Source organism: Eptatretus burgeri, chromosome 5 (assembly GCF_056783735.1).
Source record: "Eptatretus burgeri isolate ZD-2024b chromosome 5, Ebu_testis_v1, whole genome shotgun sequence".
Lineage (NCBI taxonomy): Eukaryota > Metazoa > Chordata > Myxini > Myxiniformes > Myxinidae > Eptatretus > Eptatretus burgeri.
The window spans coordinates 81,754,772-81,773,706 of NC_140965.1; the positions used below are offsets into that span (position 1 = coordinate 81,754,772).

An 18,935-nucleotide genomic window follows, 5' to 3' on the forward strand; every position below is an offset into this window, starting at 1 on the left:
TTTGTTTTCATTTCCCAAGCTAAAATGGCAATGTATAAAAGTAAAAAGTCATGGATACAGAATGATTTGTATAGCATGGATCCCTCAGTAATTTATAAAGCAAGTTGTGAAAGCCAGATCAAACTGGAATTTTTTCCTGTCACTCTCATCCCAGTCAGTTACAACCCTTTGAGGAATTGTTGCACAGATGTCCCTCGATTTACAAATGCCCGGTTTACTTTTTTTCACTATTACAAAATTAACTTTTAACGGCATGTTTTTCGATTTAAATCCCCCTTTTTCAAGATAACGTAATTCAAGTATTGTACAGTACAGTCGAGCACTACAAACAAAATTTCAAATAGGGTTCCACTCCTTTAATGAGCCATATCGCAGCCATGTGTACATGCGTGTGATGCATCAGTCTACTATACCTTTGTTTACTCCATCATTTTATAATCGGCCGTAATCTCGCTCATTCCTCAAGCTAAACTGTTCCCCCAGCGAAACATTCACACCAGGTAGTAATGTTGGACATGAAGATGGGCATTATAAAACCAAATGAGAATGGCGAGAAACTCGCTGTCATTGCCCATCCACTAGGTCTCGTGACATCCACTGTTGGTACCCTCATCAAGAATGCCTATAGTCTAAATAATATGGCACAGATAGAAATTCCTGGATGTTCCTTTTGTATTATGAAAGGAAGAGACATTTTCATGAAACACATGGAAAGCCTGCTGAACCTTTGGATAGAGGATCAAAACCATCAGAATGTTCCCCTATCATCGCTGATCCAGCAGGACACCAAATTCCTATGGGAAGATTTGAATCAACGTGAGTGTGGTGAAGAATCATCCAAATATGCTGCTAATATTTTCAAGGCCAGCCATGGCTGGTGAGAATGTTTCAATAAACTTTCTAATTTGCATAACATCAGGCTGATGGAGGAGGCTTTGAATGAAGGTACCATGGCAGCAGAAAACTTCCCGGAGGAGTTGAAGATGATCATCGAGGAAGGTGGCTACTTCAGAAAGCAAGTTTTCAACTTGGATGAGACTGGGCTCTTCTGGAAGAAAATGCTGCCATGTACCTGCTTCATCTCAAGGGACGAGAATACTGCCTCGTGCTTCAAGGCAGCCAAATATCGGCTAATTCTTCTGCTTGGAGGCAATGTAGTGGGGACTTTAAGCTCAACCCTCTCTTGGTTTACTGCTCCAATAACCCAAGGCCTCAAAAGGGTTACATTCAGCCTCATTTTCCTGTGGTGTGGCCGTTTAACACAAAAGCTTGGATGACGGGAGCTCTCTTCCTGGATTACATGGTAGCATATGTCTCCACCACCATCAAGGAATATTGTGCAAAGCATAATCTAGACAACAAGGCTTTGATCATGCCCTGAGTCATCCACCCAACATTGAGGATGTAGCTGACAACATCAAGGTGGTGTCTTTTCCACCCAACACCACTTCCTTGCGGCAACCAATGGGCCAGAGCATCATTGTGATGTTCAAGGCTTATTGCCTTTGGCGCATATGAAGCATATTATCACCGAGTCACTAGGGTGACTCGGTGATAATATGCTTTGCATGATTCTCAGTGATAATATGAAACGTAGAAAAAAGTTTATTTTAAGAAGACAGACCAACTATCCCTGAAATACGGGGCTACCGAGTCAGAAGAAGAAGCCAGGACCACATCACAACCACCACCACCAAAACAGCTGACTACCAAGAGGCTTCCGGAGGCGTTCAGTCACATTAAACAAGCCATGGCCATCTTCAAGGACGATGACCTGAATAAGCATAAAAATTTTCCCTCATGATGGAAGATGTGTTAAGCTGTTATAAGGAGCTGTATCGGGACAAGAAAAAAAATCTATCCAGATGTCTTTTCATATTGTTATGTGGAAGAGGTGGGGGGGGGGATTCATAACTCGACTGTGGGAAGTGTAACATGTGATTAGAGTAGGTCAGATTGCCATGTAACAGGGACCTATCAGAGTAAGTTGTTTGTTACATGTGATGCTGAGGAGGCAGTGTATGTAATTTAAAGACAGGATAGTCAGTAATATGGTTTGCATAAACACCTCTTGTTTCTGGGTGGGGCCAGGTGAGGATTTCCCATCACAGAGACACACGTGTCACGTGTGCGACTCGGCCGATCATGATCTCTCTGGCCGATAGGTGGAAGCCATGGTGGTGTAGTGTGCTGTGGAACCCAGAAGAAGCAATGTGGATTTATTTTTATTGGGGCGAGAGCCAGAGGAGGACTCTGCCCAAGAAGGGAGAGTAAGAAGAAGCTCCTGGGAGACAGAAAAGAAAGGGACACCAGAGCTCTGGCATGCCGTGAGGACAAAGGAGGACATCGGAGATCGGAGACAGGAGAACTCCACATGCACCGCGTGGAAAAAAACAAAAGAGGTGAAGAAGAAGATCCAGGAGAGAGGACGGAGGGCAGACCAGGAGGCCTTGTCTGGAAAGGATAGAGAGGGCCACGAGGGCTGGTTGAGGGGCTGATCGTCACTGGCGCTTCTTGTGGCTCGTTCACTTCATCGTGCTTTGGTTGGCTTTCTTCATCTTTGGTGCTACTCATCGTTGGCGCTGCTCATGGCTGGTTTACCTCGTCTTTAGACTGACTTCATCGCCGGCTCTCATTGTCTCGCTCCTGGTTTCCAAAGGCTCACTCCAAACCGAGCTGCATTGAGTCCTGTGTCCACCCCTGCACACTATCGATAAAGGGAAGTCCCCGCCTGCATTATTATCTTGTTTATAAAAGTGTGACCTGTGGCGTCTGGAGTGGGTTAGGTTTTCTCTCTTTATTTCTCATCATTCTATATAAGTTTGTGTGTCCCCAATTCCGTTTTTGTATCTTTTCATTTGCTTACTTTGTTCCAAACTGCTTGTCTTGTGCACTTCCCCCCCAAATATTCAATACAAAGTAAGCCCTTTAAAAGGTAAGAAAACGTGTTCGAGCCGGCTGCTTCCCGTGTGTGTGTGCCATCCGTTTTGGCTTATTTGGGTGACCTTGGGGAATGGTAAATAATAATTAATGAGCACAGTGCAGTGAGAGACCCTTTGGACATTTCCCAGGTCAAAAGGTCCCGGCGCTGAGGCATCCTGTGTTAACGGAGCCTCAGACGTCTGACAATATGTTACTCAAGCGTCTACCTCCAGCCTCTCAGGTAAGGATTTTGTATTTACTTAGCATGAAGTAGGATTTATTAATGCAATGTCTTTATTTCAGATTGTTGTTGGTGTTACTTGTAACTATTTTTCTTATGTTATAGTGAAAGAAAATATTACGTTAGTGAGGCTTAAAAATTTGGGTCAGGAACACATCCCCTATTCTTTACCTTTAAAGCAAAGGGAAAACTGATTTCTATTTACGTTTTTTCGGTTTTCATTCCACTCTCCAGGAACACATCCCTTTCATAAATCGAGGGATACCTGTATTAATGGCAACATTTCTGATGGCTGGTTAGTGTTTATCCTCTATTCTGTTTTGTGCTTATTTGGTTATCTTTACATAATAATGTTCGTGTTTTCTTTGTTTGTAACTGCTGTGTTCATTTTTTTGAGTTTCACTGTTATAAAACCTCTTTCCCCGTCCCACCCCCCCCCACTACCGCTTCCTCCCCAACCTCCCGCCTTTCCCCAAACTCAGTCCCATCCCTGCATATGGAGTACTACCATTCTCCATGATACTTATGGAATAAAATTCAGTCTTTCTCTCTCTTTTACCCCTTGTCATTGGTCCTCTTTGTAGGGGAGTATCTACGGAGGGTATCCGTGCACCCCCCCCCCCCCAGGACTCTACCAAACCAACTTCATTTTATGGTCCCATTACACATTTGAGATGTTAACAAAAAAAAATTCCCGGCACTCTGGCGATATTCAAAATGGCCGCCAAATGGGTAAAATCATAGAATACGGTATATAACATCTCAAAAATGTGGCAAATTGGAAAAATAATCATTGGGATTTGGTTCCTGATCATTAGTTACTAGTTTCTGATAATTGGGCTTTGTTGCCATTTTGTCAAAGATAAATCTCATGGTTGACGATGTGCAACCAGAATAGATGATAAATGATTAAATCAATTCAAATCTTGATTTGAGAAGATTGCCCACATAATATTTCCTGCAATTATAATGTGGTGAAACTACTTTTTTATGAGTTAAATGGGAAAAACTACTTTGACAGGGTGGTGTATATGTAGTGTACATACCTTAATTGAGCTGGCTGTCCGGTCTGGTTTGATTCCTGATGCGACTATGAATCAGTGCTTCTCAGGCCAGGAATTGCATCACAAAGTGTGCCGTTCCTCGGATGTACATAAAACCAGGTGTCCTGTCTTCTAGCATTGGCTGGTGGCCAATTCAGATCCCACAGTATCTTTTGATGAAGAGTAGGTGAGTTATCACCATTACACTGATAAAATTCCTGCCGTGACTTTTGATAGCACACACTTGGCAAGTGTCGCGAGTATTCCAAAAAACCCTCAATAGGAGTTGATTGAGATTATCATCCTACAATGGCCTGTAATTGGCTATTTTGAAGGTTATGATGATGGTGATGATCGGGGGGAAAAAATTATACTAAAAATTTCAACCATGACAGTATTCCCACACTGTTTCCATGGAGGAATTGTTCATTTTGCTGCACAAACCCTCCCACTCTTGGACTTTGGCACCAGTTGATCTTTTCTTGCTTCTTGAAATAAACAAAGCTTGGTGGCAAGAATGTTTGCTCGAATAGAGAGTGGGAGAATCACAAAATTGTCCTTGTCAGACCCATATAGGCTCTGAAGATGAGAAGTGGACCAAGAGAGGGTGTTTATCACTTTCCAGGGAGATTGTTTTGAAAGTTAAATTTGTAGTCATGTCATCTCTTTGAGTTTATGCTCACAATGGTGAAATATTGCTTAATTTCGATTTGTTAATGTTGTCACACTCAAAGAAACCACCCTGGGGTGCAAATGGGGTTTGACATCTTTTCCTTACAGACAAACGAACAAAACTTTTGACGTGGTTTGGAATATCTTTTGGAGTCATTTTCCTGTTGCTGCTCAAAGCTGGAGGAATATTTTTCTGGAAAAAGCAAAAAGGTAAGAAAGCGTTTATGTCTCAATTTACATGTTTTTCTTCTCATTTAATTTAGCGAAATAATAAAAAAGAAATTGGTGGTACTTGTACAATAGCATAAATAAGTCCTCCCAAGTCCAACCAACCCAGGAAATGAAAGTGCATTAAGAGGATCTGCATTAAACATAAACTAGAAGGGCACTCAGGAGAGCGCATACCTCTGCCACGTAATGCCTGATCCACGAGAACATATCGGGCCCATTACATTTTTGAAATATCATAATATACAGGACTATATCGTTTTTGGCCCTATCTCTCAATGGTGAAGAATCACTAAAGATTAAATTACTCTCGAATCCAGATCCGGATTCGGATCTTCACCAAAATCGAATCAATTCGTCCTAGCCACACACCCAACCTGTCCAATAAGTTTCGTGCGATTCCATCCTCAACTTTTTGAGATATCGTGCTATATATCAGTTTAGCACTATCTCTCAATGGTGAAGAATCATTTAAAACATTATCAGATCCGGATTCGGATCTTCACCAAAATTGAGTCATTTCTTCCTTATCACACACCCAATATGTCCACCAAGGTTCATCTGAATCCGTCCACAACTTTTTGAGATATTGTGCTTTATATCGTTTTTGGCCCTATCTCTCAATGGTGAAGAATCACTTTAAAAATTCTAGTCGCCGGATCTGGATCTTCACCAAAATCTAATTACTTCATCCTGGTCATACACGCAACCTGTCCATAAAGTTTCATCCGGATCCAACCACAACTTTTTGAGATATCCTGCACACAAACAAACAAACAGACAGAAAGGGGTGAAAACATAACCACCTTCACCTTCAGTGGCGGAGGTAATAAACTAGTTCAACAGCACTCTTCAACGTCACGACGTCGACTGATATGCCTCTGTCCACATTACATAATTATACATACTTCTACAAAGATTGATTTAAATCCCTTCAGCTGTTCTAAAGTAACATTTTTACCTAACATGACCTCTGACCTTTGACCTTTTGATGCCAAAATTTAATAAGTTCATCTTTGCATCATAACGTACACTTATATCAAATTTGGTGAAAATCCTATCACTGGTTCACAAGTTAGCGTGGTCACAGAATTTTTACCGAACCGGACCTTTGACCTATGATATCTTGACCTGACAATCTAATGAGTTTGTCTTTACATCATTATACATACTTGTACCAAGTTTGACTTGGATCCCTTCAGCCGTTCTTAAGTTATCGCGGTAACAAAAACCTGTCATGGACCCTGACCTTTGTTCTTTGACATCTTGAAACCAAAATCTAACCAGTTCATCTTTGCATCATAATATATACTTACAGTGTACCAAGTTTGGTCAAAATCCCATCACTGATTTACAAGTTAGCGTGGTAACAACTTTTACCTAACTGGACCTCTAACCTTTGACCCTGAAGCTCTTGACTCGATAATCTCATCAGTTAATCTTTGCATCATTCCACATACTTGTACCAAGTTTGACGTAGATCCCTTCAGCCATTCTTAAGTTATTGCGGTAACGAAAACCTATCACGGATACACGGACAGACAACCCGAAAACATAATGCCTTCAGCGACTTTGTCAGCAGAGGCATATAAATGTACAAAGAAGCTGAGGGTGAATCAGATTGCAGGGATTAGAGGATGAAGCAAAGGGGAGTTTAAAATTTGTCAAGCAAGCACAAAGGTAAATTGGGGAAGGCATCATGAGGATTACCATGATACTTGAGGTGGGAAACTTCAGGTAATTTGATGAAGGCAATATGAGAAAGTCTCCTTTTCCTCAGATAGCCTGATGTTCTTCCTATTTTCCTGCGTGAGTAAGGCAAAGTGGCGAATACCAAGATACTTGAGGGAGGTTCGGACCATTTTAGGAAGACATCATGAAAAATGCCAGGCAAACTGAAGAAGGCATTGTGGTGGTATCAGGGAATTTGAGGAATGCATATAACAAGGAATATGTGGCTTTATTTATAAGAGAAAAAGGCTCAGAAACGCTTCTGCATTTCACCTCTGTTTGTGATTTTCATTTTACACTTCATGGTATTTTTAACCTCCGCCGTCTTCGAAGATGGATGGAGGTTACTGTTTTCACCCCTTTCTGTTTGTTTGTTTGTTTGTTTGTTTGTGAACAGTATTACGGAAAAACTCCTCGACGGATTTCGACGAAACTTGGTGGGGGGGGGTTAGGTATGGTCCAAGGATCATGCCATTAAATTTTGGACTTGGTCCCCCCCCCCAAAAAAAAATTGTTGGAGAATTTTTTTTTTTTTTTTGCATTTCTACATGTTTTAAGTGATTTCCAATCCCCTCCCCCCCAAAAAAAATTGTTACCCCCCACAAAAATAGAGAATTTTTTTGCATTTCTACATGTTTTAAATGATTTCCAAACCCCCCCAAAAAGAATTGTTACCCCCCCCAAAAAAAAATTAGAGGAAAAAATTTTTTTTTTGCATTTTTACATGTTTTAAGTGATTTCCAACCCACCCCCCCCACCCCCAAAAAAAAATTGTTCGAGAAAAAAAAAATTTGCATTTCTACATGTTATAAGTGATTTCCAACAAAAAAAACATGCCAACATTATAATTGCGGCTGATTTTGGAACTTCAGGTGGATATACCCATGTAAAATCAATTTCTGTCTCAAGGAATCTAGTTATGACGAATGAATTGAGTATGTAAAAGGAAAAGTTACAAACTATAACTCTGTTAGCACTGTTGACGTCAAATTGAATGAATAGGATATCAGGTTCACTTGAGTGATCTAGCAGTATTGGCGGCGGAGGTTTTGCACTCTCCCGAGTGCTCCCCCTCTTGTTTATTATTGTTTAACTTATTTGGTATGTTTGAACATTCAGGTTGAGAAATGTTTTTGTATGTTATTATCATGTGAGGCTTATTACCCTGTGCACACAAAGCAAAAACCGGGGTTAAGCAATTGGTCCATGTCCATCCATCGTCCGTCCTTCTCTCTGTCATCAGTTTATGATCGAAGAACAATTTATTTAAATCAAATGTAATATTTTGCCCACAAATTGGAACATATAGGCCATGATCCAGACCCGATAATTTTTTTGCCACTGGTACCATCTGAGGGGAATAATGCTCATCCTAATTTTTGGCAGGGTATACATCTCTGGAGTCAGAAACTATGTGATAGCATTGCATTGGTGGTAGCCTTTTGTGTGGTATTAGCCGTTTAGTAACCCCATCCCCAAATAAACTTTTCTGAAACCGGCGTAAGACAGAAGAAGACATTCAATTTAAAAGTAATGTTTTTCTCTTATTATGGGCTATATCTTCTTGAAAATTGTTAGGCACGTAGCTCATGTTATTTGCTTTTCAAAACAGTTGCTAAAACTCGCCTAGCCATAAGTGTTTTCAATTACAGGCACTGATAGTCCAGTGCTGATACATTGCAGAACATGATTTTGTTTTCATAAAAAGTGGTACGTAAGTTTTTTGCCCATACCTTAATTAATGGATACCATGTTTAAATGGATACCAATTTAATCATAAACTAAAATAACAAAATATATTTTAAGTTAGATGTACATTATAAATGTTATTGTTATTATTGTTACCCCACCCCCCAAAGCGAAGAATACCGCAAATCAAGGAAATTTGTTACTTTTAGTTTTTCTTGCATGCAGGCTACAAATATATTGATAAAAAAACATCTTAAATGACTTGAAGGTTCATAATTTTATGTATGATTTAAATGACCAAGTCCTGTTGGCCGAGGATGGAAGATGGAGAAGGAAGAAGGGGTTGAAAAGTTGGTGGTGCACTGGATGGATGGATGGTCAGCCAGCACCTGAGGTGGTCCTTGATTTATTTGCCTGCAATTGTAAAACGAAGTGTTCACTACCAAAATGTGTGTGTTTGTCAAACGGACTGAAATGCACTGATATGTGCAGCCTGCCAGACTGTGAAAGCCAGGCATCCATCTTTGAGTCAGATGATTGGGGAAAGTTTAGATGAGGATATTGAAGAACTGGATAATGATTATGATTTTTAAGTTAATCTTGAACACTTTATGTCACTTACAATCAGTGCATACAATCAGAGATGTCTTAGAAACTATAAAGGACCCATCTTTGGTTCATAAGACAATATGTTTATCAGCAACACATTGGGCCGAGGTAATGGCCTTGTTCGTGTGGAAGACCACATTTGTGTTTCTATTCTGTAATTTTATGCCCTACAACAGAAGAATATCTTTCATTTTCACATTTGACTCATTCATCAGATTCACATGATTAACCATCTTGCTACTGTCTTATTGGTTTATATTGTGTAATACAGGTGTTTGATACCTTCATATGTGCATTATTGAGTATCTAAATCCCTGAAATTCTGTATTTTTTTTAGAAATTACAGGGAAAAAACATTAATCTTGTTCATGAACATTGAACATGCTATCATGCTATCAATGGGGGGGGTGCAAAATGTGGTGCAGGGCAATGCAGAAGAAGTGTTAATCGGTATGCTCTTTCAGTGATGCATCCACAATGGACGAGACAAGATGGGGGAGACAGAACGTGTGAGAGATAGCTTAACAGGGCGTGTAAGAGAATCTGAAAATATGTTTAATTGTGATGATGACTTTGGAATGCCATGGGAACCAAGCACCGATGATTGGGTGATGATCTGGCAACAACCCAGCGTTGTTCGCCTGGCCCGTCCTTGTGCTGCCATCTCAGCTTGGCTTTCATTCGACGATGCTCCGCTCCATAAAGTTTTGAAAAAGGATGAAAGACTAGACAAAAAGAGGTGAAAGAGATGCTGATTCGCTCTTTTTTCGAGCCCAGGCAAAGGAGGAGCCAGAAAGCGGATCAAGAAGCTCTGTAGATGTTTCTGCGCATCCCTATTGGTGCTTAGACGCCACTCCGAAAAGTAGCCCCGCCCTGCCAGACTCCAGAGCTGAAAATGGCCTCAGTTGCTCTCAGGCTCCGGCATGCAACAGAGCTCCATAATTCCTACGGGGTGCGGGTTTTCGGGAATGCTCTTAGTCACAAACGTGCGCTGGACTCCAACTGAATGCTGTTAGCGGATCGCCAGCACTAGCCAGACGTCACCAAATGAATCCCAGCACACATTCACACTTCGATCTACACGCCGAAGTATTCTGTCTCGCAGGCACCCACTTTGTCCTCCATTCCTCGGCATCCCCAAATGACCGTTGTAAGCGTCCAGGGAGCTGATGGCAGTTGCGGCAGTTATAGTGAGGTGAGGGAAGTGCTGTGGCATCTACGACAAAGTATTGAAGCATTGTAAGCAGTTGAGCCAATTGTGGTGATGAGGTTGAAGTGGTTGGAAGCAGTTGTGTCGTTTGTGGTGGAGGTCAGGTGTAGGTTGTTGTGGGGACTACTAGGAGGCGTTTGTAGTGATCATGGTGAGCATTGTAGCAGAGTGGTGAGGGTCTGAGGTGATGTGTTGGTTGGTTTATGGCACGTGGTTTGAATGGGGATGCTGCAGTCACTCTTCATGACATCATTGTCTAGCCCCGTCGTATGCATGCATGCATGGCTGGTTTTGTGTGTGAAATGAAGTGAATAGAACCAAATAAGGATAAGAGCAGGGGATTGAAGACCAAACTAAAAGCCCTTCGCAATGCAACTTGTCCCATTTACCCACTAGACATATGAAGGGCTAACTGAATGAATACTAACAAAATAACTGTCTCAAGATCACAAAATTTTGGATGCTATTGCCTTGGGAAAGTGCTGGCTTCGCAGAACCGCAACAATATTTTTATTCTGGCTGCTTTGCAGTCAAATAAAATTGAAAATCATTCCAAATGGCAAACTTACCGTTTTTAATGATGTCATAATGGACACAAACAACAAGCACGAATAACTGATGTAACATGTTAGATAGGGTGATGTAATAGACACTGCGGAAAGCAGCTCTAAAATCGAAAAATTATTTATTTATACACCTTTTAACCTCTTTAAACCTCCATTTAGATTGAAATGTATACTTGACGACTGTAGAACACAAATTGCCTTCATAATACATCCAATTACCATACACAGCATGAGAGGGCGGCACATGTGAGAGGGTCGGGGTGAAGAACATACTGATTTACGCTGCATTGTATGGGGATCAATAAGGCCTCCATATCCTAAACTGCGACTCACCGTCGTTTTATTACAGCGCGGCGACATCGCGCTGTTATATAATTGGCTATTCTGTCCTGTGTCTTCTGTCACACTTATGGCCGCGTAAGTCCCTTTGATCTGAGGGCTATAAATAGAAATTTGTCCAACGTCACAACTCTTCCCATCATGCATGTCTACATTTAAATTTTACAACTGCAAAATTGTTTCATCATTCTTAACCTAGACTTTTACTGCCCCCAGCCGCACAATATCGAAGTATTCGCTTCTTGTTATAGTGTATAATGGTGATGTATCAGATTGCTTCAGTTGCGCTAAATTTCCGGATTTTTTTAACGATCTTTAAAATCATTATTTTATGAAAATTGAAATATTATACTTGAACTGCTTGGGGTATCGTGTTCTATGAACTCTATAGTTACATTCTGTAATAATTTCATATTCACATCGAGTGATCTTGATCACACTTTATGTCTTTGTGTTTTCTCTATGTATTAGTTTCCTTTTATGGAACAGATGAATTTCTTCTTTTTTTTTTAACTTTAATCTGGTCTTCTGTGCATGCGCATGTATGTATGTATGTGCGTGCACATTCATGTTTAGAAGTTGTTGCATGAGGCTTGAATTATGCTTACAAAATCACGTTGGATGTTTGGAATATCTCTTCACACGACCAGTTTACCATGGGTGTAAATCTGTCACGCACACCTTTAATATTCGCATTGTAATACTCTCTCATCTGATGGTTTAATTAACAGATAAGAAAACAAACGAAAGAGGAACATCAAGTGCTAATCACCAGAATGTTTCTTCATTGAATGAGGTGAGCCCGGTAACATTTGCTTTCCTTTTATAACACTCATTCCATTAAACATTGAACATTACATTAAACATTGCACCTTTTTTGTATTTAAAATTAAGAATTAAAATGATTCTTAAAAGGTCAATATTTGAACAGTTTTGTTTTTTTAATTGGGAAGAGCACGTGACATTTTATCGATCTCGCTAAATGTTTATTTGATACAAAATGCAGATTGAAAATGATTTTGGCACAAGTTTCCTCTTGAAAAAAAAATAGAACGATGCATCTCTCGAAATCAACTTATACAGTCGATGCACAGAATGACAGAAGGTAGACAATAAAAGCTAGGGACATGACATGAAACCCATGAGGCCCACTTTGAGTTTTTCTTATTTTATTGCATTGAGTGAGATATTGTTCTCTGCTCTTGGAATCAAAATTTTTACTGGAAACATTTGATGGGCAAAGTATATCAAAATCAACAAGCTTGGCAGGTCGTCAAACTAACCGTGTTCTCAAAAGAAACGGTGTTTCTTCATGTTTTATGTCGGGATTGTCATCGAGTCATTTAACACTGATGACAGATAAGCTGAACATCAGTGATGAAAATGTAAAGTCAAGAACCTGACTTACGAAGTGTCACACTTGCTAAAGGCCCGGTCACACCTTGACGTTTTAGCCAGCGATGGCAACGTGTTAAAATTTATGTAAAACGCTGGCTTACGTTGAACTTTAGATGTTTTTTTTAAAGATTCGGACGTATTCATAGCGACTTGGTCTTATGTATAACGCATTGGTAACTACACAGAACGTTTCGTTGTGTTATAGATAACTTATACCAACGAATGCTGAACCTGTTGTCGGCCTACACAACCGATGCCCAACGATAGTCTAACTCAGGCATAGCGCGTTGCACGCATCGCCGACGATGTCGTGACGTAGCCTATTAAAGGGCTGACGCACAACGATTCGAATCATAACTGCCGTAGAAATGGAAGGGTCAAAATCGCGGTCACACCTTGGCGATCTTGCCAGCGTATGCCGACGTAACAAAAAGTGTGTCTAAAACGTTGGGGCACGTCGAATACGGTATGGGTAAGTTTGGTATGCGCGAGTAGAACGCTAAATACGCTATCATAAGTCGTAGTAAGTAGAGTACGTCAAGAAATTTTGAACATGTTCAAAATTTTACGACGTACTCGGCGTATGACATACGTTCGCATGCGATGAGGATAAGTTTTACACACGATATGTGGACGCTTACACACGTCCACAAAGGCTACTTATAAGCTACTCATAAGTCGAAACACGTCGCGGTAATGTCTTTTTTACGCGAAACTTATTTCTAACTTATGTTTGACATGCTTTGAACCAATTCTTTACGTAGCCCCAACACACATCGACGTATGTAGACGTATTCCAATGACGTCTTCCGGTCGACAAAAAAATAAATGAACGTGTTTCTAGGTTACAACTGCCATATAAAGACGTGTTCCCAGCGGTTTTGGGAATTGGTATATAAAAATGGTGCTCATAAAAGGGAACCCAACAGTGTTTTCGAGTCCTTTTTGAGTCGATGTCCATGTCAGCAGTAACAGTATCAGTATCAGTATCAGTATTAGTATTAGTATTAGTAGTAGTTTGTTCATGTTGGCAGTAGTAGGTGGGTGTGAGGGGGAGGGTGTGGGTTATGATGGATCGTCCTTGCGTCCGCGTGTCCACGGGTAGGTTCATAGGCTGCCACTCAACGATTTAAATGGCTGCATCTCCACTATTGAAAGTAGACGCTTGCGCTCAACAATTGGATTTTTTTTTACACTCAACGACTTTTAAACGGTACCACTCAGCCATTTTCATTGTTTACAATGAACGATTTAAATTGCTGTCACTCGCCTTTGTTTTTTTTTTGTTTTTTGTTTTTTTTTGACGCTGGGGTTTGGAAATTTGAAACGTTTCTTCTGAACGTGTTAAAACGCTCAAACTCGACTATTTTAAATAGACGCTGCCGATGGACAATTCGAATCATAGCCAAGCTAGACATCGAAGTGTGAACATCCTCGTCATGCCGAAGAAAAGTTTGAAGAATGCTGCAAATAAGTGTCCTGGCCGTGGCCGTGGACGCTGACGCAAGGACGATCCATTATACCGACGTCTTTCAGCCTATGAGTAACTTAAAAGTAACGTCTGTCGACGTGTGGCAACGATCGCGTAACGTGCCAACAACACGTTAATCATAGGTAGGAAATAAGTTTCGGGTACTCTAAACATTACCTCGGCGTGTCTCAACTTATGATTAACTTACAAGTAGCATGTGTTGACGTCTGTCAACGATCGCAGACCGTGCCTACAACTTGTGGCCAGCGTAGCGGAACGTGTGAGTCATACGCCGGCATACGTCGTGAAATTTCAAGCATGAAAAAATTTGAGGACAACCGAAAAGTACAACGTTTAAAGCCAACGTACAACGACGTATGGCAACGTACTACGACGTATGCCAGCGTGCTCTCAATGCTATCAAAACTTACCCATAACGTATTCAACGTGTGCCAGCGTTTTAGAAAAAAAAATCAAAAATCGGCATACGTTGGCTAAAACGTCAAGGTGTGACCGGGCCTTAAGCTCTGCTTATGTCGAGAACAATGCAATGAGGTTATCGCTTCATGTAGTGGTTTTGAAAGGAAGGTTTAGAAGTTGATCATTTTGGTGTGTGTGAGTGACAACAGCAAGAGCGGTCTCTCTGATGGAACTTGTATGAAGGTCACAGCATGGCCTTTGTAGGAACATGTATAACGGCACAAGCTTTGAATCATTTATGCAGGAATATGTGTAGACATAACGTTTTATTATGTGTTTGCATTATTTGTCTGCATCTATCAGTCATCAAAAGCCTGCCAGTATGTCAACATTATCACACTTTTCTTCTCTCGCTAAGTGTGCGAGCTTAACGTATCATGTTTATATGGTCTGTCTCGACATCTACTATCTACATATTGTACAATACTTCAATTGAATGTATTGATCGATCATCGTCCTGGTTTTATATTATCGATTTAAGACATTATACGATTTTCTTTCTTTGCCCTCTATATACAGGGTGACCCCCAAAAATACAGAAGCCATACTATGTAATATGAAATCCTCATTTATCACTCAAATGGCACAACTTTTGGCACAGATTACCTTGAATAGGCCAGGACCAACTGTGCTTAACTGTGCTTAAATGACTTGCTCCAAATGTTTGCCATGGCGCTGCAAGCACACTTCGATTTCACGGGCAAAATGGTTGATCACTCGGATGCATTCCGCTGTAGGAATTAAGCAAATTTTATCAATTATTGTTGTTTTGAGTTATTTTATGGATTGTGGCCTTCTGTAGACATTGTCCTTCAAATAACATCAAAGACAAATCTTGCCGTGAGAGATCTCATGAGTGTGGGGTCCATTCAACAGCAAGTCTTCAACTGATGACTGTGTCACCAAAGTGCATGTTGAGTCAGTTCAGTGAATCATTTGAAATGTGGGGAGTGGTTCCATCGTGTTGAAACCATAGTTTCTCTCTCATGTAACCCCACCCTGCGACTGCCTAAAGCCCTGCCTAAAGAGTGAAGAGGTCACGCAAGCACGAGATTGGGGGGAAAGGGAGGGGGGGTGTAAATCCTCAATATACACAGTTCATGGAGTTGACAGGCCCATAATGAAGGAAATGGGCCTCATTGGAAAACCAGTCATTGTCAAGGAAGTTAGGCCTTTTTTCAATCTTGTCTGCAAACCACTGGCACATTGTCACTCTGTTCTACATATGGCTGGCAATCAGTTTGTGTTTAATATAAATTCTGCCTGGATACAGTTTCACATCGTGGAGGAGATTTCTTCTCTCTGATTCAAGTGAAATTCCAAGCTCTTGACTCCGACGGCTGAGATTTCTTAGGACCTCTGCCCACTGAATCACAAACAAGGTCAATGTTCTCAGGAGACCTTGTATGTTGAGGACGTCACAAATGTGTTGGTCCTCCAGGACTTTTACTGTTGAGATTTGTGACAACTATTACGTGCCCGTAAAAAAAAAAAATAATAATAATAATAATTAATAAATAAACCACACAGGCCGTTTATTCACAGTTACGATTTGTGACAATGTCTTTTCTCTGAACCTTTTGACCCAGGCAAATATCTGTGACTTCCACGGCACAGTGTAAGTTCCAAACTCACGTTTAAATTCTATTTGATTCTAATTGTAGGTGCCCGCTTGAATAAATATCTTCACAGAATAAGTCTTCTGCCCAATTGTCCATGGCATCTTCAAATAGGGAAGAATCCTCTCCAACTTTCGTAGTCTGTCTTGTGGTTCACTTTTCTTTAATCACCTGAAAAAACAAGAGGTTGTCGTTCGTAAGACGGAAGATATTGGACAAAAAGTGAGCTCCATTTTTTTGGGGGGGGGGGGGTCACCCTGTACTCATCGTCCATTTTCAAGGCAGAGTCCAATTGGTAGAGGTTCCAAGTAGTTATTGAGGAGGGAAAATGGATTCCATGCCAAAATTTGATTTCAACTTTTTTTCATAGATTCTGTTGTCCCTCAAAATACACAAAGTAAAAAGGTTTGATAAAGAATGTTAAACTTGAAATTTTAATTCATTTTCAAATCGTGGAATAAAATATTCTTCATGACTACTTCCGCTTCCGATGCGGATACTCACCAAGGGCGTCATGTCCACTCGCTGTCTACACCATGAGATACATATCTACAGCAGAAAGGTTAAGAACACAACCTTTGTTTTTTAGACCTTTGTTGTTTCAGAAGACACAAGTTCCCTGATAGATTTTGGCTTCCATCTGAACCCTGGTAAAGAATGCATGTGATGTATGTGAGATTGATCATAGATGCCTTTATAATGCCAATTAACAAAGAGATCTTAATAATTGTAATGTCATTTTAAGGGTGGTGGAAGTGCCTTGTAAATGGGAAAGAAGAGTACAGTATTGCTTTTTGTACAACAATTGATTTCGATCTCTTTTCAGGAGAATCAACTAAGCAACAACGTCACACCTGTATATTCGAATCTCTCACCTGTCAGTGAGATGGAGCTCCATAGATTTGATTGCAATGTTCCTGCGGAAAACAGCATCTATGCTAACATTCAGAGTCAGAAGAAGGCCCTTCTACCAACTGGAAATGCTGCGTCAGGTTCTGGCATTGGAAGCTCATACAACAGAAATACCACACCTGCACAAGAAGGTCCCACCACCACTTATGTCTCAGCAAATCCCCCCAAAACTAAGCAACCTCAAGAATGCATCTACTCTTGTGTTGAAATGCCAGTTGTGAAAATGCCCAGTTCATCGCCAGATGAGGGAGTGAAGGCATCATCTGAGAATCATATTTATTCTGAGGTAAATAAGAAATGCAATCATTTTAATCTCAAAGTAATTTCCGCTTTTGGAAAAAAAGATGTCAATCCAGGGCAGAGTCAAGCTTCAAACGCTAGTGCTGCAGCAGAAGCAACACCTATCTATGCAAAAGTGAGTCCTGTTAAAAAAGGTCAAGGAGGAGTACATCATGGGGTTGAGAAAAATGTATATGATGTCCCGAGGCCTGTGTGGCCTGTGGGACAATTAAATAATTTGTCTAACAATCTCAACGATAATATGGTGAGGCAGCACACAGATGAAACACCTCCTCAACAGACACAAAGTCAAGGACACGCTGGATCCTCTCGCGATCACGGAATTGTGTACGCGGATATTAATTTCAAAAACACATAAAGTTCGAAGCAAAAGCTTGCAATGAACCTGCTGCAGGACTTTGCAAAACCCCTCTCACAGCAATGGGCCAACAAGGATGAGCATGCAGTGGTAAGGATAAAATAATGGAATTGAGTGCTCGGCACCGCTTAACAGCGTGGCAGTCTCCATGTAAACAATGCTATCCCACGCGGTACTCGAGCAAATGCTGTCCGGGCCGTCGTTTTCAGTTTTACTCGATCCTCTTGTAACAATTTCCCCAAAACAAATTTATTGGGTTGTCAATAGCTACAGAGTACGAGAAAGAGGGAAAGAATGACAAATAAATGGGGAATCAGAAGGAGGAGCCTCCTGCCAAACTTATCTGTGGATTTTTACCTTCCACTGTGCATTTTTGAGGAGGAGGGCATTTGATGTTTGTATATCTTCAACGATTAGGATGAAAAGTAGAGTAAAAATTAAAGTGTGAAATGCACGTTTCAATAATATTATGAGTTTACATAACGGGGGTATGTCTGAACATTTCATTGGTTGTTGTATCGTTTTGAATCTGACTACGGCCGCCATTTTTACTAACATAACGAAGCACCTTTCTCGTGAGGTGAGCCTAGGTGAGCATCTTGAAAAGCGGTTGATACCGAACTGGCTTGAAAAGCGATACCAAGCTGGTGCAAATATTGAAATAATCAACGTCATAAAACTACTGACTTGATAAAAACGAATTTTTCTACTTTGTAAACAAAGTTTAGGTTTGAGGAGGGGCGTGAACACGAGTAAACCTTTCTGTGAAAAATCCAAAAGTGATAGGCTGAAATGTAGCACAGGTAACACTGCTCACTGGTGTACATGAAGGAATTGAGTAGATCTAACATATCATCAACATACAAAACAAGGCAACACATCGAGAGAGAGTGGAGGGTGCGGGGATGAACAAACGAGCGCAACAGTGTGAAAGAAGAAGTGGCAAAGAATGCGAGTGAGATAGAGAACGAAACGTAAGGAGGGATCACGAACAAACAAGATAAAAATTCGAGGACAAATCCAAAGAAGGATGTGTGGTGATGATGATCAATGACTGTGCAGGTACACAAAGTGCAGGTGAGGATCAAAGCATATGAAAATTCAATGATTACTTTCCAAAGTAACAAAGGACTAAAAAATATGGTTG

The 18,935-nt window shown here is 40.7% G+C and overlaps 2 protein-coding genes across 2 annotated transcripts in view; both read left to right on the top strand.

Moving 5' to 3' along the window:
* LOC147026823 (uncharacterized) overlaps window positions 1–17,788 on the top strand; it is a 273,043-nt gene extending 255,255 nt beyond the window's left edge. The window contains 3 exon segments of the mRNA XM_085882634.1: window positions 4,987–5,088; window positions 11,982–12,046; window positions 17,045–17,788. Coding sequence (XP_085738760.1) covers window positions 4,987–5,088; window positions 11,982–12,046; window positions 17,045–17,788 — 911 coding nt within the window.
* A 59-nt stretch (window positions 17,789–17,847) lies between these two features.
* LOC147026824 (uncharacterized) overlaps window positions 17,848–18,935 on the top strand; it is a 117,365-nt gene continuing 116,277 nt past the window's right edge. The window contains exon 1 of the mRNA XM_085882641.1: window positions 17,848–18,865. Coding sequence (XP_085738767.1) covers window positions 18,839–18,865 — 27 coding nt within the window. The 5' untranslated portion in view covers window positions 17,848–18,838. The remainder of the gene's footprint in view (window positions 18,866–18,935) is intronic.